Source organism: Bemisia tabaci, chromosome 1 (genome assembly GCF_918797505.1).
Source record: "Bemisia tabaci chromosome 1, PGI_BMITA_v3".
In the NCBI taxonomy this organism is placed as follows: domain Eukaryota; kingdom Metazoa; phylum Arthropoda; class Insecta; order Hemiptera; family Aleyrodidae; genus Bemisia; species Bemisia tabaci.
The window spans coordinates 72,250,184-72,272,617 of NC_092793.1; the positions used below are offsets into that span (position 1 = coordinate 72,250,184).

At 36.4% G+C, this 22,434-nt stretch overlaps 2 protein-coding genes across 3 annotated transcripts in view; one reads left to right on the forward strand and one right to left on the reverse strand.

The window, feature by feature from the left end:
• ssh (Protein phosphatase Slingshot) overlaps positions 1–9,718 on the forward strand; it is a 142,943-nt gene extending 133,225 nt beyond the window's left edge. Inside the window, 7 exon segments of the mRNA XM_019045645.2 lie at positions 793–939; positions 1,477–1,660; positions 2,554–2,836; positions 3,285–3,400; positions 3,402–3,508; positions 4,402–5,445; positions 5,448–9,718. Of these exon segments, the coding sequence (XP_018901190.2) occupies positions 793–939; positions 1,477–1,660; positions 2,554–2,836; positions 3,285–3,400; positions 3,402–3,508; positions 4,402–5,445; positions 5,448–5,922 (2,356 nt within the window). The 3' untranslated portion in view covers positions 5,923–9,718.
• Positions 9,719–10,834: 1,116 nt separating this feature from the next.
• LOC109033093 (glyoxylate reductase/hydroxypyruvate reductase-like) lies at positions 10,835–22,181 on the reverse strand. Of its 2 annotated transcripts, XM_072306571.1 has the most exons (7): positions 22,042–22,181; positions 21,323–21,459; positions 20,404–20,593; positions 19,439–19,605; positions 18,415–18,579; positions 12,874–12,999; positions 10,835–11,159 (listed from the first exon to the last, which is right to left on the reverse strand). In XM_072306571.1, the coding sequence occupies exons 1-7, from the start codon at positions 22,122–22,124 to the stop codon at positions 11,032–11,034; spliced, it is 996 nt and encodes a 331-aa protein (XP_072162672.1). In that variant the 5' UTR covers positions 22,125–22,181; the 3' UTR covers positions 10,835–11,031. The 2 variants fall into 2 exon arrangements, with proteins under 2 accessions (XP_072162672.1, XP_072162671.1); XM_072306570.1 differs by lacking the exon at positions 22,042–22,181 and having other exon boundaries at positions 21,323–21,624.
• Positions 22,182–22,434: the final 253 nt, after the last annotated feature.

Genomic DNA, 22,434 nt, shown 5'->3' on the forward strand with positions numbered 1-22,434 from the left:
ATCAGTTCTTTCAGTTAAAATAGGTCTATCTTTATTTTATCAGAGTTTCAAAAAAGGCACGAGCTATAATTATGGGTAACCTTTAAATTCATTTTTGTTCCCTCAAAATAACGAATCTCTTATATCTGTCCCAAAAACAATCGGGGACAAGTGGAGCGGAATAGTAAGGTATTGCCAGAGTGTAACAGTGGAAAAGTCAGTAGTGCAATAGTCAGAAATCGACGGGGAAACTCTCAAAACAAGTATCTCGTTTGCAGTGTTTTATTTTATTTTTCTAAAAAAGAGCAAATCAACTGCATTCCTTTCATAGAAGTTTTTTCATAATTCGCCTCATATAGGGAAAAAAAAGCACGGAAATTTTTCAGAATTAACGTCAAGTAATATTTCATTTAAAAAATGAAATACTACAGAAAGTCTGCAAAGTTGTAAACTGAGAAGTCTGGTTTCAGAGATTCACCTTCAAATTGCATGATCGAGAGAGGGAAAGAGTCCAAATAAAATAAATTTCTGCATTCGTTCAATGACTTTACCCAAACAAGGATTATTGGTAGTATATAATAAATTTAATCCCCTCAAATTAACTGAAAATTTTTAGGGTGATCTGATAGAAAGAATGATTTCACCAACAATCAACTCAATCACACACTAAATTTTTCTCCCGAGTGAAGGATTTCGTTTATCGGATATTTGATTATATTTACATTCTCAGTTTTAATTCTGCTTTTAAAGTCCGTGCACTTAGGATTTTGTTCAAAATCGAGAATTAATCGCATTATCTTATGTTTGTTTCAGTGTTTGTCACATTTTGAATGTTACAAGAGAAATAGATAATTTTTTCCCTGGAATGTTCCATTATTTGAATGTAAGAGTTTATGATGATGAGAAAACTGATCTCTTGAAACACTGGGATAACACTTTCAAATACATCACTAGTGCAAAGTAAGTAGTCTAATTCAAATGCTTTCGAACTCCTTGCTTTTTTGTAACTGATATTCCTATTTATAGTTTTCAAAACCAAAGTTCAGGCTACTACAGCATCTGATAAAAACAATAATGGGTGAATGTCTTTCATTTCCTTATAAGTTAAAATTTTTCAGCATAACATGAGTTTGCACTAATAACACAAGTTATGAATAGAATACAATTTAAGATTTCCTCATGCTAGAATTACGATTTCTAAGATTCGATTCGGGAGTGAAGGAGAAATAAAGTTAAAGTAATGAATAAAAGTGTACCTATAAGGTTTTCAATGTTACTGTTTTCAACCATACCATTCATCTATCAGGACTTCAAGAGTCTCAATATTTCCCATTGAAAATCAACTTACATGTACTAATCGAGAAACCATTTTGCAGTATTCAGGAGTCAGTTTACATAACCTTAATTTTCCATGTTGCAACTGACAACCAGTTTTGCGTGTATTTTTAGCAATCTGAGTATTCGCTCATTTGGTAATTTTTCTTTTCTTTTTTGCAGAAACGAAGGCTCAAAGGTTCTAGTCCATTGTAAAATGGGAGTTAGTAGATCTGCTAGCGTTGTTATTGCCTATGCAATGAAGGCCTACAATTGGGATTTCAAAAAAGCTCTGGACCACGTAAGACAGAAGCGTAACTGCATCAAGCCAAACTCTAATTTCATCGCACAACTTGAGACATATCAGGTAAATTTCTATCTCTACTTTTTAATAAAGGTTCTTTAATATTCTCAAGACAAACAACTTTTTAATAAGAGCTACATCAAACATTTGGTAATACATAGTATGCACTTTGGCTTTTCCTGATGTCTATTGCTCCTAGTTAAAGATTGCTCCCACAAGAGATGCTGTAATTGTGTTTTCTGCCAATCAGAAACTGTCAAAAAAAGTTCGAAATTTCTCGATTGTTGTGGGATAAGTCATAGACACATAATGATTTATGTAAATAATTTTGAATGATGAGATGGAAAAAGAAGCAGTAAACTTCCATTTATGGCACATATTTCTCCTAATGTTTTGGTATGGCATGTCATTAATTAATGTGTCAAATTGATTAGTTCTAACCTCGTATCTGCAACCTGTAAGTCCTCCTGAACCCTCCCAACCATGAATTTTATTACAGCAGTGATCTTGATGTTTACATAAATTGGAAACTAACCTCTCCAATTTGTGTTCACATGATGTCAAAGAGATTTAAAGAAACTTCCATGAAGGTCACCTTTAATTTCAGGGGCTGTTCATAAAATATTTAACACCCAAGGGGCAGGGGTGTTGAGAGGAGCATTCTTGCCATTTTATTTTTACTTGTCCTACGTCACGAAAACATTATGATAGTGGGAAGGGATTCAAAAAATTTAGTGTTATGAATTCTATGAACGGTCCCCCCATCGTTCAAATTCTGTGTTGATTGATGTTTCATGATCCGGTTTTTGAAGCATCATCCATTGAGTTTAAAGTTCCGATTTCTTGTAGTGGTGGCCGTTGCATTTGTTTTTTCCAGTAATTTTTGCAATTCCTTACCCTTCTCCTCTGCATTGCATTCAGTGAGATTACTAAATATTTGTTATAATTATTCCCAGGGTATGCTTGATGCAATGAAGAACAGAGAGAAGTTGCAGCGATCCAAATCGGAAACTAATCTCAAAGTAAAAAGTTGCAAATCAGACGCAACGGATAGCCAAAGTGAAGGTGAACAAGAAGAAAGGCAAATCAACGTAGCAAATCCTATAAATAATAAAAGACTTAAGTTGCTTACAGCAGCACCACTAGATGTGTCAGGAGCAGAACTCTCTCACCACAGTTTAAGACCAAAATCATGGTCTCCTGACAATATAACTGCATCCAACTTATTCGATTTACCAGGTAAGAATTACTAAAAAGTTCTTTATTCCACCTCCACTGACAGTAAGAAGTGCGCACCCAATTGTAATAATTTCCAGTATAACATAATTCTCTGAGGGAAAAAAATTATAAGGTAAAAATTCCTGTGCCTTGAATTTAATCTCAACTTGTTGAAGAAATGTTTAATTTTTCTGAGGTGTATTCGTTTATCTAAATTGCAGTATGGATTCCAACTATTTAGGAATTTATATTTTGAATCCTTACAGAATTGAACACGTGGCACCTGTGGCTTGAAGTGTTCCAATTGTGCGGTTTTTTTGCCCCTATTTTGTTTCCGGCCCGTTATGTGCTATTTCGTAAGAATACGTCAGCAGTGAACATTTTAAAACAAATTTTTTTAAAAAAAATTCGCTTCCAAAACATGTCTAATCATTATTCTGAACTTAAATTTTCAATATTTCCTATACAGGTGGATCTCACACATCACAATCTTTAGATAGACTATCTGTAGATTCTCCAACCACTGTGAAGAATGATCCAGTAGTGGATGATCCTCCACCTTCGGTTATTCCTCCAGCTCCCCTCTTCCACCCATGAAGCCCGGAGTTATCATAACATCAATGTTAGAATGCCTTGCGGAAATGGATTAGCATACAGTGTGTCTCAAAACAAAATTGTGCATTTACCACAACGGTAAGTTTTCTTTTTCTCGTATACATTTCATATAACAGGTTATCCTGTGAGAGATAATATGAGCGGAGTTAAAGTTGCAAGCAGGGATCAGTGTTCGTGATTTAGTAAATAATGAAGTATGTACTCTTTTTGGCTCATCAACAAAAGCATCAATCTACATAGAGAAACTAATGACACATACATTGTTTATAAAATGTGCCAGATGTAGCAGTTCCTACTATGCATCCTACTACTAGCATGCATACTAGCTGGTTAGCATGCATACTATGCATACAAGCATCCTACTATGTTTGTAACATTTACTGCCTGAAATTTAGCTCCAAAAAGAAAAAATAAAGGATCTAAAAAAACTGGAAAACAAACAGGGGAATGAATTTAAGTTTTCCTGAAAAGCCCATGATGTTTCATCTTTGAAGACAATATTTCCTTCTTTGCAAGGTGGATCTTTTGCTTTTAGGTCGCATTATCCGTATCATTTCAATATATTGCATACGTTAGCACACTGAAAGAAACGTTCGGTCTCATGAACTGAAGGTTTGGTGCTCTGAACTACCTAGCTATTTGATTTCAGTCGGTCGAACTTTCGGTCGGTGTAATTGACTGTTCAGATCATATGACCAAACTTCATTTGTCAGTTCACTCTACCGCCAAAGTTCGATTACACAATCCGAAAGTTCGGTTCGATAAATCGGTGAAGACCATGATGGAAATTACAACAATGTGATACAGAAAGACAGGAGACCAATGTATTCTTCACTTGTAAAGTGAAAATTGTGAAGCAGTTTTTGTTTGATAGTTGAATTATCTACCCTTTCAAATACAATCGTAACAGTTCCAAATTCACTCACAGTAGACTTTTCTCTAACTTCCAATGTGTAAATGTTTGATTTCAGACAAGAAATGAATGTTGCCTCTGTACGGCACCGAGTAAATGAATTAGAATCACAGACTGGAACAGGAAATGGGTGGAGTGGCAAACAACCTATTGACAAGCGAGGACTTGTTTTGAATCTCACCTCACAATTCGAAAACAACAACTCATCTCCTGTTGAAACAAGCTCAGTTGCAAATACTTCTTGTGTCAAGCGAGAGCCATGGGAATCAGAGCGATATCTAGAAACTAATTTCAATGCTATGAAAGAGAAGGAAAATTGTATAAATTCCAAACAAAGTAGTAGAAACTCTGTGCATGTAATTCGTTGCAAAGCAGGAGATATTAGTTCTGATCGAGTAGATTATGAAGAGCTGAAAGGTAAAAAGAAATGTGTTAAAAATACAGAAATAGGACGCCAAAATTCATGGAGCAGTTATGACAGCGCTGGAGGCCTCGGTTACCAGGGGGAAATTGCCCGACAGAATAGTTGGGGTAGTGGCGATAGTAAAGTTTCTCACAACAGCACTTGGGACCCTTATGATGTTTGCACCTCTTCACATTTAGGCAACGAATATAGTGAAAATAATGAGAATTTAGGCTTATCCAATTGCCCTTTGGCTTTCAGTTCAAGTCAAATACTTGGTCAAAGGTCTATAGTAACTGGTACTATTAAAAGAACAAGAATGAAATCAAGCAATGAAATAGAATCAGTAAATTCAAGTTATCCTGATAGTAATACGCAAGCTATGTGTTCAAAATCCACTGAGCATTACGCTAGCACTCCTTCCTTACCAAGTCTTGCTTTAGCCATTCCCGGTAACCCTTTAACTGCCTCGCAGCCAAACATTACCTCTGTGCGACAAGAATCAGCTTTCTTAGAAAATTTCAATCAGCCAACTACTCGGCGGTGCATTTCAGTCGAAGAGACAGTTCGATTAGACAATAGTGATAGCCAAACAGGCTTAGTTAAGAATTTAAAAAAAGAATTTGAAGCGAAATCAAATTTAAATGATGCCAACATCGATGCAAATGTAAATATGGTAATTACAACAAGTCAAAAATGAATATAAACAATAATGAACGGGATACCAATCATAATAGTGAAAAAGGTCAAAGTCTTCCATCATCACCTGTTAGTGAGCGAGTAGAAAATAAATCTAGTCCTGCTGCCTGTTATCAAGATCTTTCAGTCAGAAAATTAGTCGGAAAGTATGAAGTAGCAAAAAACACTAAAGATAGGCCTAGATTCATATCAGAAAGCGACAAAAAGTTTTCGAACCAACCTCCTATACCTCCCAGCAGAAAATCCTCTCTAGACATCCATAACAATCCCTCTCATAATATCATGAAACATTCTACAACAGTTTTCAACAATTTAAAAAATAACTCAAAAGGTGCTCCCTCCGTAGTTGTCAAAGCTGCTCCAACTCCTAGCGTTGTTTCCAGTGTTACCAAAAAACAGCAGCAGGGTAAAACTCATCCTTTGGCAAGACTTACCTTAAAACAACGACACACAAATCCCATTTATAACAGTTTGTAATCCTAACTTGTTATAAGAAAAGTTTTTGTCAAATTTTAATTTGACGCTTTTTTTCTAACTATAACAACTCATTGATTCTCCACAAAACTGTCAATGATTTTTTTCCTCTCTGGTTGATTTTTTTTTCAAAGTTTTTCTCACTTATAAAAAACCATTGTGCCATTTTCATCATCCTTAGTCCAAGCAATAACAGTGTTGGAAATACTTAGTCTTCTTTCTGCCCAGCAGAATTAAAGAAGTAGAAGCCTCCTCTACATTCTCTTCATTTTTTGCAAGCAGAGATCTTAATTTTTCAATTTTATGCGTTGATATAATGTGAGGCAGGAATTTAAATTGTATTTAACCCCATAGACCTATCTGTGTTATTCCCCCATCCACTTTTTTTCTTATTTTTTTGTATCTGTAACTGGAAGAACTGAACTTCAAGAATCTTGGAAATGAAAGTGAAACTAGCAACTGTGAATTTAAGTCAAGATGAATGGTATCATGTGGGATGTTACCTTTCCAGTATCTTGTTATAGTTACCTTTAAGAACCGATTTTCTTCCTATAGATTTTCTTTTTTGTGCAAAATTAATTGAAATCAACGGATCATCACTTGCTGGAATTTATAATTATAGAATTGACATTAAAGATACATTTTTAAGAGCAAAAGATTGAAACTTAAGGATATTCTTCAGGCATGTCACATATTTTGAAGTAAGGGTTTTTTATCATTTTTTATTTATTTTTACTGATCATGATGATTTCAGATCACTCAAATGAGCACAAGTAACCGTAAAAACATGGCTCAAGAATGACATAATTTTTTTTACTTTCATTGGCGTTTTAAAAGGATTGAATTCAATTGACTTTTATTTAATAAAAATCTTATTCATTGGTTATAAGAAGCATCTTTCATTTTATAAGTTTTGAGTACTGTTCTTTTGATTTTACCATCTCTTTTAGCTGTTTGGGGTTTATAAGTTCAAGCCTCCTCCTTCTTCACCGATGACACAATGTACTTTTGATACTTGGACCATTTTAATTCATCGGTGGCAAGCTGTTCAAAATTGTGTACCAGTAGTTGGTTCTTTTAGATTGATCAAAAGTATAGCTCATTAAAGCGTTGAGTATAGCATTGAGTATAGCGTTAAAGATTGTCAGCACCCACAGTGTTTGCTCAATTTGTAGCAAGGTTTTCATGACCTCTTTGATGGTGAAAGTTATAAGTTAGAACTCTATTCTGCTTTGATGATTGGACCAGTTAATCTTAAAATCATCCACAGTTACTCTCATAAATGGTGGTGAATGTTAAAGCAGCTTACAAGTATCTCTAAGAGAAAATTCTGCTTGAATGAGCTTAACTTTCATTAACGTTCATAAAAATATTCAGTCTTTCACTGAATTTAGTGCTTGATAGCAAAAACTCCCTCTCTCTATCCAGTACTTTTGTCCATTAAGGAATGTCATTTCGTTGTAAAGGTGTCAAATTTGGTTCCATAGGTAAGTTGTTGGGCCAAATTTGGGTAAAATTAAAGCTCTTGACATGAATTGAATAGGGTACCGTCTTTTGATAAGTCTCCACCCCCTTCCCCCAGTTAATCAATAAATTATCATCCTTCAAAGCTTGGTTCAGTAGCGTGGTCTGTTTCCGGTGCATCCAGATCTATACCTTCTACTTTTTGTCGGTAAATGAGCTCATCTGTGACATTGAAGTTTTACAGAAGGACAGTCTCTCGTTTGGCTGCTTCATAATGGATATAGACAAAGCTTTGACTAAACCCCATCGCTATATTTCCGTTACAATATGAGATAATAAATATTGTTTATGCCTCATGGCCAAACCTCATAGAGCAAATAATCCACTGCTTACAGCCAACAGTGAATTTTCTTGTTTATCGAATTTTAAAGATATAAATGATAGTATGTCTTAACAATTTCCTTAAAATCTGCTCAAAATCTACCATATTTAGTGCTTCCAGCCGTTTTATCACTTCCTCCCTATTTTATAGTGACAAATCACCTTTTTAAAGAGGAACATCTATGTCTCTATTACAATTTGTAAGCAAATTTTGGAAGTAACAAACATAAGTCATGAGAGAAAGAGTTTCTGTGCACAGTTTTAAGAATTACATGTACTCAATCGAGGTGAAAAAAGTGAAGTCCCTCAGGCATTTTTATCTTCATCTGTCTCATTTATCCCTTCATTTTAATCCAGGCCTACATATCCACCATACGGCGAGTATTTTTTGTCTCTGCAAATTTAATGGTCAGTTCAAAGCTTAGAGCTTGGATACATGTATTTTAGCCAATTTTCATCTTTTTACATCAAATTTGAAACCTTTATTTGATTGGTGTCAATGCAACTTGCATGACTGAAAGAGAAATTAAAAAGAATATGTCGAAAGAATAGAAATAGAAGGAAATAATATCTTGAAGGAAATGTGCTTGTACAAGTTTGACAAAAAAATTTTCTATTCTGAAATTTTTGATTACCCTTGATCATTTATTTTCAACTAATATTACAAACTAAAATTGACTAAAATCTCTCTCTTACATCATGCAACGGTGAAACAAGAATGAAGAACCAAGTGAGGCAAAAATTATTGCAATCTTTGGCAAATCATAAGCTATGTTTCCTCATCAAAATCATGCAAGATAAGTTGATCATACTGAAAATTTCAAAAAAAAAAAAAAAAAAAAAAAAAAAAAAGAGGAGAAAAAGAACTTGTGAGAGATCAAAGTTTACTTTTGAAATTACATTTCAACTCTGTTAACAATGTCAATTCAAAATTATTTTTCATGATTAAACCAAAATCAGCCTAAGTCAAATTGACGATTGAAATCTTATTTACAGCTCACAAAAGTCGATAACTAAAGGTGGGTTTCTTAAAAATCCCCTTCATCCTCTGTTAAGAAGCACTTGTTAACTTATCAGAATAAAATCCAACTCGTGGAAGAAAATAAATTTATTGTGAAGCACATAAAAATGATTTTTGCACCAAATAAGTCTCAAGTTGACTTTGGAGTTCAGCATTTGGGAAATTTAAATTTATGAACATGAAAAAAACGAAAAGAAACTGATTTTCTTTACAAAAATTTGATGATGAGAAAGCGTCCTCTTTCATGCATGGTTTTGAACCTATTCTAGTCGTCTTTTACAAGGTTGATGTCTTTGTCTCATAAGTTTCATGATGTGAAGTTGTTGTGTTTTTCCTCGCCAAAAGCTCCCGTATTATTTAATGAGGCCAAACTGGAGGTGTTTGTTTTTGAATATGCACCATAATCAGCTTTGAGGAACTTTTAGGAGCTCTCCAACTAGACGGAACCCTGCTGTTAATAAATTGCATATATTCATTCGATTTACCAAATTTTATCTTATAGAAATCTCATTTTGATTTTCATCATTTGTATTTTAAATACTCAGTCCACTGGACTTAATACATTTTTACTTTGGTATCATTGCCCTTTTGACTCTGCTCTCCTTGTTTAGTTCAATTATTTGCATCATTGACAGTTTTGTATCTATACAACGTTGTCTATCATTCATTTTTATATTTTTTAACTCACATATGTTCCTTTTCTACAATAAATTAGTATTTTTGTAAGTCATTAGTATTACGTCTCATGATCTTTGATATTTGTTTTACTTCATAAATTTCTGTGTAAATTAGTTGTACTTTAATTACAAAAAATGGAAAGCACCATCATGGATTCATGTAAAATTTTCTTTTTAAGTCAAAGAAAATTTTCAAAACAAGGAAAATCGCCATTAACTGGACTTATGTTATGAATAAATGAAAATTTAATTTCAACCATGACTTTTATAATTACTTTCACATGCCTGCGTCGATCTTGTCGTTTACTTTTAATCTTTTCACCCTCAGTGGCGAACACTATCTTTGATAAAGAACCTTATCATATTGCAAAATCTCCAAAGAAATTTTTTATGTAGAGATTATTTTCAACAACAAAGTTTTATTCATGTTGAATAACTATTTTGAAAGCAAGAAACAACAGGAATTTTCCTCCATCCTGTTGATTGAAGTTTGATTACTTTAAGAATTCCTGGTGATAATCCACAGCTAAATTACCAACCTTCTTTTGATCTTTATGGAACATTTCCTCACCTTTGATATTGCTAAACTAAAGTTTGCTTAATTTGCAACTTCCAATCTCAATTACTTCATACCTTTATTCTTGCATTGGAACTGGGCCTTTTATCTCCAATTAGCAGACTTCCTTTTTTAGTCTAAGCCTCTTTTAGCTGAATCCTTGTCTGCTCAGATTTGATGGAAAAAGCTTTGCCTTCGTAAAAGTGATCTCTTTTGCCTTGAGCTGGAACTGAGGATACTTTTTTTGTTGATAGATGATAGAGGATAAACTCCAGAGCTCAAGATCCTTAAAGTTTTGAGATGCAAATTTAGGAAAACGGGCAGAAAGGGTCCAAGTCTAAATTATTCAGACAGCATATATTTTCAATGTTTTGTCACAGAGAAATGCTCCTGATATCAAAATATAGAGGACAAAATTTAAAAAATACTCCAAATTCTGACAGAGCGGAATTTTAAGTAAATTTAGGTCCTTGTTATTTTTCTCAATTGGTTGGGTTTTTGCAGAAACTACAACATAGATCTCCAAGTCAATTTTTCTTTTTTTCAGTTGTGATTAGGGCTATTGTGAGGGAAAGCATAAGAGGAACTATAGCTCTCATTAGCACCTTGTCCACCATTGTTGAAAGACAGAAGGTAAAACTTGCCAGATGAGGGGAGGGTATATTATTTAGTTACATTACATCAAATCAATTTATAGCAAAATTTAGCCAGCACCGAATTTTTTGGTATTGCGTGTGTAGACCTTTCAGATGAAATTTTGTTCTTTGGGAAAATCGGACAATTTTGCCGATGCATGGTTGAGTCAAGAACAAAATGTCTGTTCAATCAATCTTTAATTTCCAATGTAGGTACCTTAATACTAGCCTTCCACAAATATTCAAGGATCAGAGTCTTCCCCCTCCAGAAGAAACGGCGTCTTACATTTTTTGACATTTTAGAAATAACAAACCTACATTTGACCCATTTCTTTTCTCAAAATTTTAAATGCTAATGAACATTGAAATGAGTCCTGGTTACGATTTCTCTGAATACTCGGCTGGCATTCGTTCTCCTTTCAATACTGCAACTATATTTTTAGCAACCAGTATGCCCATGTCCTCCCTTGCCTTAACTGTCGCACTGCCAATGTGGGGCATTATGACTGAAAAAGAAAAATAATGTAGAATTGAGAATTATTTTGTGGTAATGAGTGAGGTGGTGAATATCTTCATGAGTTAATATACTTTACTGTAAAAATAATGTTCGTAAGTACCTAAAATTTGCTAACTACCCTCACTTATTGACTGATTTGAAGTTACGATGTGTTATTTTACCAGGTAGGGAAAGTGAATTTCTTTTATTTTGCTGAGTTTTCATAAGAGGGAAGTTTCATATGGAAAGTTTAGGCTAAACTTCCCCCAAGAATAAAAAGTAGTACGGTATATTTTATTTGCATTTAAACTTAGTTCATGTTTTAGTTCATGTTGAGACGTTTTTCGAGGTTTCCCTATAAAAAGACCATAAAATACAATTCTCCATTGGTAACAATATTCATTAAAGAGCTAACATTTTTTTCACCGTATATTATACGGTGGTTTCCAATTCGCCTTCATCTGCGTCTACAGCAATTGTTGTTAAGAATATGTTGTGCATGCTGACTTAAAGTCATTACATACTCGATTCTCTGAAGGCGTTTAATTTGCGAAAGTAGTGCACCTGTTGGAAAACAGCAAAAGTGAGATTTAATGAATCGCTCAATCCCTACTTCGTTCGTTCTCCGACAGACTGTGCTACTTGCGCACATAAAACGCCTTCAGAGAATCGAGTATGTAATGAGTTAAAGTCAGCACGCACAACATATTCGTAACAACAATTGCTGCAGACGTAGATGAAGGCGAATTGCTCTCGCATATAAAACGCCTTCAGAGAGTCAAGTATGTAATGAACTGAAATCAGCACGCACAGCATATTCGTAACTACAATTGCTGCAGACGCGGCGGAAGGCGAATTGTTCTGTTAAAAAAAAAAATATGATAGGTAGTCTGCATGGAACGAGAGGGTATGTATTCGAGCGACATGAATCTAACGAAAATTAAAAACGTGAACCGATCAACACCGATTCGATGGACAAATAAATACAAAAGCTGTTCAAAATCGGTAGAAAACTTACATTTACTGTGAAAATTTCAAATTGCGATATCTCGAAATTAAGATTAGCCGAGATTTTGATTGTTCGCCATTTTAAGACCACACGTACTCTAGACTCCCCCTCCCCCCCCCACAAACCGTTTTTGGGTACATTTTGGTCACATTTTTTTTGCCTCGAGACAACAGCGAGGAGAGAGTTTTAAAATAACCAGGAGAAAAATGATAGCAAGTATCCTCAACGAAAATTGCAGGAGACAAGAGAGCGATGGGCGATGGTCGAAGGCCGCGCAAGGGGTGGTTTTCTGTACGTATATTTGATAAAAATATGAATCACATCCTTATGAAACGCAGAGAGCCATTGTGCTGAACGTGATTTTCTATACTTTTCACCAGAACAACCAATATTTAGAAAATCAGGATAATTTCATTGATAGTATAGGGGGAATGGCTTCCACTAGGCTCCTGTCAGTAGATCTCCCGTTCCAATTCCTAGAGCCAATTTTCTGCTGCCACTTTCTAAACCATCCGTAAATATTTTTGAAAATAAATTCCAGTAGGTATTGTTTTATTGAAATTAGGCCAGATTTTGATGGTGTGACGATCCGGCGCGTATTCTGTCAAAAATGACCACGTTGGTGAGCACAGAAAAATGAGAGGGTTCAGACATCAAGACATCGAAGTGATTATGGTCTCACTGAACTTTAATGATTCTGAAGTTGGAAACTTACCACAGTTATCTAACTTTTGAAGGGGGTGATCAATGGGTAGAGGCTCGGGTGCCATTACGTCCAAACCAGCCGCGCGGATCTTCCGATTTCGTAAAGCATCCACCAAAGCATCATGATTCACCAGCCCTGGAAATCCATCGGAGAGAGTTCGTAGAAAAAATATAGGAAGTTACAATTCTAGGTTGTGAGGTTTTAGATGTTTTAATTTTTAGGGTGGGAATGTTAACTTCCTTCTCTACCCGCCATCCCCCCCCCTCCCTTCGGCTGGGATAGGATTGCGCGAATGCCCCCTTTTTTCCCTTTTTGGAGATGCATACACTGAGAAAAGACTTGGTTACAATTACCATATTAGTGGTGTTCAATATGAACTCTCAATTAGTAGTGGCCATAACCAATAACACTGATATTTTTACTGGAGCAATCGTAATTTTACAAGTATGCGGTAGTAAAATTACCATTTAATAGTAAAAAAATCTCCATTATTGGTTACGTAAATTACTAATTAAGAGTTCATATTGAACACCACTAATATGGCAATTATAACCATAATTTTTTCTCAGTGATAGGATTGTGCGAATTTTTCTAGTGCCGAAAACTCACATGTTTGCGCGAATATTCAATATTCAAGGGCACGTTAATATGGCAACCTTGGTAGTTTGTGGTAGATAACTACATCCCGGAAGACTGTTCATTCCCTCCACTTACGGGCATGTCTCTCTTCGATGGATACCTAGTCCTCGAAGTGCGAATGGCCCAGAGATCTTTCGTAAAAATTTAAAAAGAGGGCTAGGGGCCTGTGGAAGCCATGCGGCCGCCTACCACTGAAAAAAACTACACGAAAAAAATTGTAGATCAACCATGTTCAAGTTTTTAAAGAGATGAATGGATGCAAAACTCGACGGGTGCACCCGAAAGAAAGCGTATGTTTATCTCTGATTGCAACGTTAGACACCGCTGTTATGCTTTATTTTTAATAAATGTTCTTAAAAAGCTACACTCAGTTTTTCTAAAAAGTTTCCATAAATTTATCGTTTATCTAAATGATCTCAAATATAAGTATCGAAAATTTTGAAGCGATATTTTCGTTCGTTCTATTTTCTTTTAATATAACCAAAAAAGTTAAATATCATTCGAGTTTCTGAATCGTTACGATGAGGATACATGTTTTCCCTTTAATTGTGGTAAAAACTGGAGCAGAAAGTCAAGAATGACGACACGTAGTCCTACAGCATTCCTACAATCTTGTAGGCGCTAACACAATATGAGTTTCACGCCAATTGACCGTCTGCATTACGTTTAGCGCAATGCGAGAAGTATTCATGCAGTCTTGTAGGCGCTAATATGGGCTTGACGCCGACCGCACTGTTTGGCGCAATGCATGAAGTATTTCTAAAGTCTTGCAGGCGCTAATATACGTTTAACGCCGGCCACGCTGTGTTCGGCGCGATTATTTGAACTCGCGTTAGAATAATTGCGGCATCGAATAATAGAGCTTATAAGGCTCATGTTGGGTTGAAACGCAATTATGAGCATTCCAACGTTGCCTCGTTTCTCCCGATTGAATATTTTTTCGAGGAAAGTTAGGAAAGTTCTTTATACCCACGACCATTATTCAATGTTTTCACTTCATTTATCATCAGAGGGTAATGCATCGACGACTGGTCAACAAGCTTACCTAAACTAGCATCAACATAAAAATGCGTTTTATTTTCCAACTGTTTCCTGTTTTGCCAAACTTCTATCTTGAATTGGCGCATTACTGTTGCAGATGTTAAGGTTTCTATTCGCGCAATCCTTGTGCCTTTTTCGCGTAATCCTAATATATTTTCTTTGACCTTTCGCGCAATCCTGGATTACCGCTCCCTTCGGCGGCGTCAACTTGTCGCCTTATGATTCTATACGGCTGTTTCCAGCTAATGACGGGAAATCCGTCGATGACGCCATCAGACACCCGTTGATGACGTCATAGTGTAATTTTTTGATGGTGCCATTATATCTTAAGGAGGAATAATTAAACTAAATATTAAAAGGAACTCCAATCAACAATATGATGGAAAACAATTTGGTAACAAAATATGTTTAAAAAGCTGAAATAAGAACCAAATCATGTCCGAGCAAATTTCGATTTCAAAATCAACTTTCCAGTTGATAGTGAAATCGACAGACATTCGAGAAAGTATTATACAAAAATTTAAAACATGGGGATGCGCGCGTAACCGTGGAAGTGGCTCGGAAGATCAGTCATTCCCTTTCTTCAATGCTCCAAACCTTATGGGACCAGAAAATCCCGTTGTGTACAGATAGTAAACTAGAAAACGCCTTCGATTGAAGCGTGATACCTCAGGCGTTCCGGAGAGTTCAAATAGTTGTATCCCTGCGCCTTAGCAAGGCGATGGAAGCTTAACATTGAAGTAGCGTCCCCGCTTGGCTTTTCGGTTTTCCTGTGCCGCTACTGCGGTTTCGACCGTTAAGGCCGTTTTTTAAAAGCGCTAAAGCCAGGATTGTGTTTCGCAAATGAATAATTTTTGCAAAATAATTAAAAATTAAGAAGCATGAGTAATTTTACTGAATAATAAAGGAAACTCAAATTGACAATATAATGCAAAACAATTTGGAAAATCTCGTCAAGTAACACAGAAGAATCGAAAACGCCTTCAATTGAGCCGTGATACCTCACGCGTTCCGGAGAGTTCAAATAGTTGTATCCCTGCGCCTTAGCAAGGCGATGGAAGCTTAATATTGAAGTATTCTCCCCGCTTGGTTTTCCGGTTTTCCTGTGCCGCTACTGCAGTTTCGACCGTTATGGCCGTAGTTTAAGGGTGCGAAAGCAAGGATTGTATTTCGCAAATGGATAATTTTTGAAGAATAATTAAAAATGAAGAAGCAGGAGTAATTGAACTAAAAAAAAGCGGGTACTCAAATTGATAATATAATGCAAAACAATTTGGAAAATCTCGTCAAGTAACACAGAAGATTCGAAAACTGCAGTTTCGACCGTTAAGGCCGTTTTTTAAAAGCGCTAAAGCCAGGATTGTGTTTCGCAAATGAATAATTTTTGTAAAATAATGAAAAATTAGGAAGCAGGAGTAATTTAACTAAAAAATAGCGGGAACTAATATCAACAATATAATGCAAAACAATGGACCACTAGACAAGGTACGAATTTCAGCATTCTGATACTCGTATCATAACCAAAATTATACATTGAACACGATGCGCACAACGAAAATCACAAAAATCAACTCCTTACGAAGCTATTTAATGATTCTTGATGCGTGTTATCAAACCACCCGCTCATGAAAACTCAATGCTCTACGCGATTCACATCGCGCGCTAAACGTTATCATGACAGTCTCTGCGGTATAAAAATCTGGCAACCTCAATGTTGACGCTTCGGCTCAGCTATAGCAAATTGCTTATAGTTTGAACAACACATGGTGGGAAATGAACATTGCTCTATTGAGAAGCTTGCTGTAACCATTATAGTGCGCGATTTGACTCACGTAGAGCTTTGAGTTACTTGTGAGCGGGCAGTTGAAATTCCTCGTAACCAATGTGTAATAAAAACGTTAATATCTCCGTTAGGAGTTTGTTTCAGTAATTTTCGTTGTAAGAATCATGTTCTACGTGAATTCTGGTTAAGAAACATGTATCAGAATGCTTAAATTCGTACCGTGTCTAGTGGTCCATTTGGAAAATCTCGTCAAGTAACACAGAAGAATCGGAAACGCCTTCAATTGAGCCGTGATACCTCAGGCGTTCCGGAGAGTTCAAATAGTTGTATCCCTGCGCCTTAGCAAGGCGATGGAAGCTTAACATTGAAGTAGCGTCCCCGCTTGGCTTTTCGGTTTTCCTGTGCCGCTACTGCGGTTTCGACCGTTAAGGCCGTTTTTTAAAAGCGCTAAAGCCAGGATTGTGTTTCGCAAATGAATAATTTTTGCAAAATAATTAAAAATTAAGAAGCATGAGTAATTTTACTGAATAATAAAGGAAACTCAAATTGACAATATAATGCAAAACAATTTGGAAAAATCTCGTCAAGTAACACAGAAGAATCGAAAACGCCTTCAATTGAGCCGTGATACCTCACGCGTTCCGGAGAGTTCAAATAGTTGTATCCCTGCGCCTTAGCAAGACGATGGAAGCTTAACATTGAAGTAGCGTCCCCGCCTGGTTTTTCGGTTTTCCTGTGCCGCTACTGCAGTTTCGACCGTTAAGGCCATAGTATTGGACAGCAACTTGGTTCCCTTTCTCCAATCCCTTGTACAGATCTTAATTAGGACCCTTACTACGAATGTAGGTGTGTTTTAACACTTCCGCCCACCGAACATAGTAACTTGAGAAGAAGCACGAGTCTGGCACGCCTTCGAATATCACCTTTGAAGATTGTGACCGGATATTCAAATGAAAAAAAAAATGAATCCCAAAATCCACTAAACGAATATGCAGACAAGTACATCAGGAGCATCGTGATTATGCAATGTACCTAATCAGGGGAGAAAAAAAAGAGAAAAAATATCAATTTATCTGGGTATATATTTGACCTGTGAATGAGTGAATATCAGACCTATTGGCCTCGAGATTGTGCTACCCATCCTCGTCTGCTGCATAATTTCCATGCCGTTTTTTTCTTGCGTCTGGCGCGTTGCTCCTCGGTTTAAATGTTCCATTCGCATTACAATTTTCAAATAAAATTCTTATCAGAATGAAATTTGACTAATTGGATCGGATGAAACCAATCAAATTATTCTTACATACGATCGTTAGTCCGGCTATGATTGAAGGGGCGTACCTAAGTATTTGCATTTATTCAACTTTTCAAAGTTTCTCCTGACGACTCATTTTTATTTATCAACAGATGTTTTACATAAAAACATCCAGGAAATTCCTTCCAAGTATGTGCATACCTGCATAAATGCTGCTTCCACAGCGATCTCTGGCGCTCCCTCATTTCTTTTTAAAACCCCTTGTCGCAATCCTTTTACTGGGCACCCCCTTTGTCTCCCCCCAAGAGGAACCTAATCCAGCATCTTTTTGGCAGGCTTTCATCCACAATGAAATTTATTTCCTTATAATCAAAATCATATGCTGAACTTTTTTGTAATTTTTTCATGATAGAAGTTCAAGTTGATTGTTTTTTTGTTCAAATGTAATGGAAAAAAATTGGTTTCCAAACTGACGCAAGACACTTAACTCGGTGATGTGAATCAATTTTACGGTGATGGTGATGCACAAATTAAACTTCATTACCTTCGCTTTTGAATCATCTGCGTGTTACGTTCGCCGTTTATTTTATCCTAAGTGCTCCATAAAGCTTAAGATAGATGAACCATTCAGAGGTGAATCCTCCAGTGGCCGTCCTTTGCCATTAAAGATTAAACGGATTGCATTTTGCAATTTGGAACTATAAATTCTGGCTCATCTGAAAAAAACACTTAAGTGCATAGGGAAACTAAAGGCACATACGTTGTTTTTAAACCGGGCTAGAATTTATAGTTCCTAATTGCAAAATGTAGTCCAAATTACGCTACTGATACATACCTCCCCGAACAACGTTGACGAAAATCGCGTTTTTTCTCATGGCAGCGAATTGGTTCCAGCTCATCATATTGTTGGTGTCAGAGGTCAGAGCACAACATAGAATAACGAAATCACTCGAACGCAACAGAGAATTCAGGTCCACGAAAATTGCTCCAATCTTATTCCCTACCAACAAAAATCCAAGCCAAATGTAAATGCCTCGTTTTTATGCGTGCGTGCGTGTTGGGAGGGGGGTGAATTGTTTAAAATGATATTCTTAGAATTTACTTGGATCTAACCAAGATTCTAACTAACTGATCTACATTTTGTTGAAACTGGCAAAAAGAGATTTGAAGGGCTTGCAGGACAAGACGTATAAGTGCAGGTTTTTTGTAGAAAAAAATTGAGATATCAATGATTTCAAGTAAAACTAGTCTCAATGCATATTCTGTGAAAAATCCGCTCCTAAACTCTACATTTTAAGCACTAAAAAGTCAGTTTGAACTTTCTTTCCGCCATAAGGCTCCATGTAATTTCGGAACTTCAAACGCGTATTTCTCGAAATAGCAAAAACCGCACTTAAGCGCCTTGTCCTTCGAGCCCCTCATTTGAAGTCTGATTCCGAAAGAAGGCTCAATGTCAAAATTTAATTTTAACCCTTATTTTTTCGAACCGAATTCTTTCTCTTGCTTTTGAATTTTCAAGAGGAGAAAGTCAATAAGTAAATAACCCTTTGTTGCATTAGCTGATGGTTGATTTTGGAGAGAAAATCTACATTGTGCAGTATTTTTTTGACACTAGAGTTGGTTGGAATCGATTTTTATGGTTTTTTCCAAGTAAGGAGATTAGGCATATAATGTTCCCCAAAAATTATTTCTTACTTTGATTCAATTTAAGCTGAAGACTACTCGTAACGAAATATTTTCCATGCCATGAGGCTGCTCCATTCTCCCTAACTCGGTCCATTTAAAGCTATTTACTTTGAAGGGTTGCTGTGGACGTGACCAACGTGAGGAGCTGCGGAACTTCTGCGGTCAATACTTACCCTTGAGTTTTTCTCTTCTGCTGGCATAAAGAATTCTTTGGGGAGAAAAAACTTTGAGCTTGACAGCGATTGCGTGTCCTATACGACCGTAACCTATGATTCCAACCGTAGAGCCTTGAATTCCTTGACCACACAGCCCTAACGGAGTCCATGACAGCCATCTGCCCCTGTCGAACGGAGAATCCCACTTGTATATTAACATCTGGCTCATTGATTCATGATACAGTTTTTACATGATGACTTAAGAGTAAAAAGCATTTCATTCCATCAATCGGATTACATTTTGTTAGAAGGAACCACTATCTCTGGCTCTCCCATAAAAGCACATATCTGCATAGGGAAACCAATGGCATGTATGTTGTTTCTAAAATGGGCCAGAAATAGGCGGCTTTTAGTGCGATCAACTCAATGGTATCCTTTACTTTGGATGGATAGAGATCGAGAGAACCAAAGTCATTTTAGAACTGGAGAACATATAGTCTGCTTGTTGTAGAGGTTGCTGAGCTGACAACTCCATTCCTTGGTCCTGCACTGAAACTTATTAGAGGTCATTGTGTAATTTTAATGCTAATTCTCAGAATTTGTTGGCTTTACCCAGCACTCGTGTGCCGAAGCTGTCTTCTTGTAAAATGTTAGACTATCAAAGAAGGATATTGACTTTTATATTTTATATTGTTTCATTTGTTTTTATTTTACTCTCTTTTTTTTTTCTATATCTAGACAGTGATTCCATATTGTTTTCATTATAAAGTCCAGAGTCCTCAATGGCTTAGTAATTTTATAGATCAAAATGTTAGGAGCACTAACGGAAAATTTGCCGAATAGGGTACATCTAAGGATCTTGTAAAAAAAAGGTGGATGATTTTAAGAAAGTCCACCTCTGGAAACGTCTCCAGAAACCACGACAAAATCATCGATGCGCTCTTAACCACAAGTCTCCCATTCATAGGGAAGTCGGTACTTACTCTCGAACTACCGAAGCAGCCTCTTGCATTCTGCGGGACGCTGAGAGAAGCAACGCAATTGCGAATTCAGATGTAGCCTCTGTTGAGACATCCGGGGTGTGCCCGAGTTTAATATCATAGTCTTTTACTGCCCGAAGATCGATGTGATCAACTCCGACAGAGAAGGTGCTAATGACACGCAGAAATGGCACTGAGGTAAGACAGAAAAATGATTGTCATCAGTCATCAGTCAAACTAGTCGACCGCCTGGGCGGGACTGTAAGGAGAGCCCCCCCCCCCCCCCCCCCACCCGCCCGCCCGCAAATAATGAATCTACTTGCCTTCATTTTTATAGTATACACTGAAAAAAAATAGTTTTGTTCGTGGGGCAGGGGCACCTGCACTTTCTTTGTTACAGCAATAGAGGTTTCCGTTATGAGGACAGAGTACTCTGTACTCACGACCGAAGTTCTGCTCTCGCAACAGAGAAGCTCTGTACTTATAAAAAAGAAAGTGCAAGAGCCCTGCGAACAGAAGGTTTTGTCATCAGCACCGACTGTTTTATGCGAGTACATTATATTATTTTTGCTCTGGTGTGCTTGTACTTTGATAATGGACCACTAGACAAGAAACGAAGTTAAGAATTCTGATGCATGATTCTTCACCCAAATTTCACGTAGAATACGATTCGCACGACAATTACTGAAATTAACTCCTAACCAAGATATTTATTGTTTCTTGACGTTTGGATGCAAACCTCCCGCTCATTAAAATACAATCTCAATCTCCAAGCTCACATAAGCTCAATCTTGACGCTTGGCTCAGCTACAGCAAATTGTTTACCCTTTGAACAATAAAGGGTGGTCCATTATTGATGTAATAATAGCTAAGGAGTGCATGGCAGTTTATTTACTTACAAAATTCTGATAGAATGACTTACATCCAGCTTTTATAACATCCTCATCGTATATATCGAAAGCAGATGCATAAACGGCGTATTTTCCTTGAATCAATTCAATTAGCTTCTTTTTATCTAAAGGACCATTGTTGACGTTATCCCAAATTTCTACCCGAAAACTATGAAACAGAAATAAAAGTAAGAAGATAAAACATTGTAAAGCTGTAAAATCAGAAAACTTCAACTTTTCAGGGATCTCATGTTTCGGCAATATATAAATCTCAAAGGCAACGATATCAGTGATCGATATCCGCATGAGAAGCGATTAATACGCATTCTTGGCATAACTACTACCACAGGAATTTCATGTAAACAGGGAGAAATAAAATTTAAGAAAGAAAAAAATAAAAATAAAACCTCTCTTCATTTTAAAAACAAATACAAGAATGATGGAAAGAACGCCCCTACATGAGGTATGAATGATCTTAACGTTTTTGCTCCACGTACAAAAATGTTCTCTTGTGGAAGTTCTATATATGAGGAATGTCCTCAAATCCAGGTTTTGCAGTATTAGCAATCCTCCCGTTACTCCATGATAACCACTTCGTCACCTTAAGTGAAAATAATACTAATTTTAACAATTATTTTACATAAATAAAAACAAAACATTTCTGTCGGTTGGTCGGATTGGTCTTTTGCTCAGAAATAAGAGAAATGGATGTTATAGACGAAAATAAGTAAAAATTGCATGGATACGTTACTATTTTCTTAGAATGTCAATGCCAGACTCTGGAAAATCGGACCTCGTCACCAAAACTTCGGGTTTGCTGGCTGTAGGAGACATTTTCACAAGAAAAAAACTTATCGGGTAAACACGGGACGATTGCGCGGCGAGAAATATTTAAGAGAGACTGATCGGCAACTACCTACATTGTCGAATGGGGGCGGAGCGATAGAGAGGAAGGGGATTTGTCTAAAGCTCCAATTTTCCTAAAGAAAAGCGTACGGAAGGGTAACATTTTCTGGAAACTGTACTTTTATTATGTAACGCATAATTTTCCTAACGCCGCGCACCGCTGCTCAATACATAATATAACTAAGTGAGGAGATCAGATTCACATGGTCAATCACATTATAAAATAAAAAAAATTTTG

Bases quoted from the DNA above. Each gene is read 5' to 3' on its own strand.
- LOC109033093 (XM_072306570.1), bottom strand. From the start codon at position 21,596: ATGCGGATATCGATCACTGATATCGTTGCCTTTGAGATTTATATATTG. The intron at 20,594-21,322 runs GTAAGTCATTCT...GTCTTACCTCAG, and splicing joins GGATGTTATAAAAGCTGGAT to TGCCATTTCTGCGTGTCATT. The intron at 13,000-18,414 runs GTATGTATCAGT...ATGGATTTCCAG, and splicing joins CGTCAACGTTGTTCGGGGAG to GGCTGGTGAATCATGATGCT.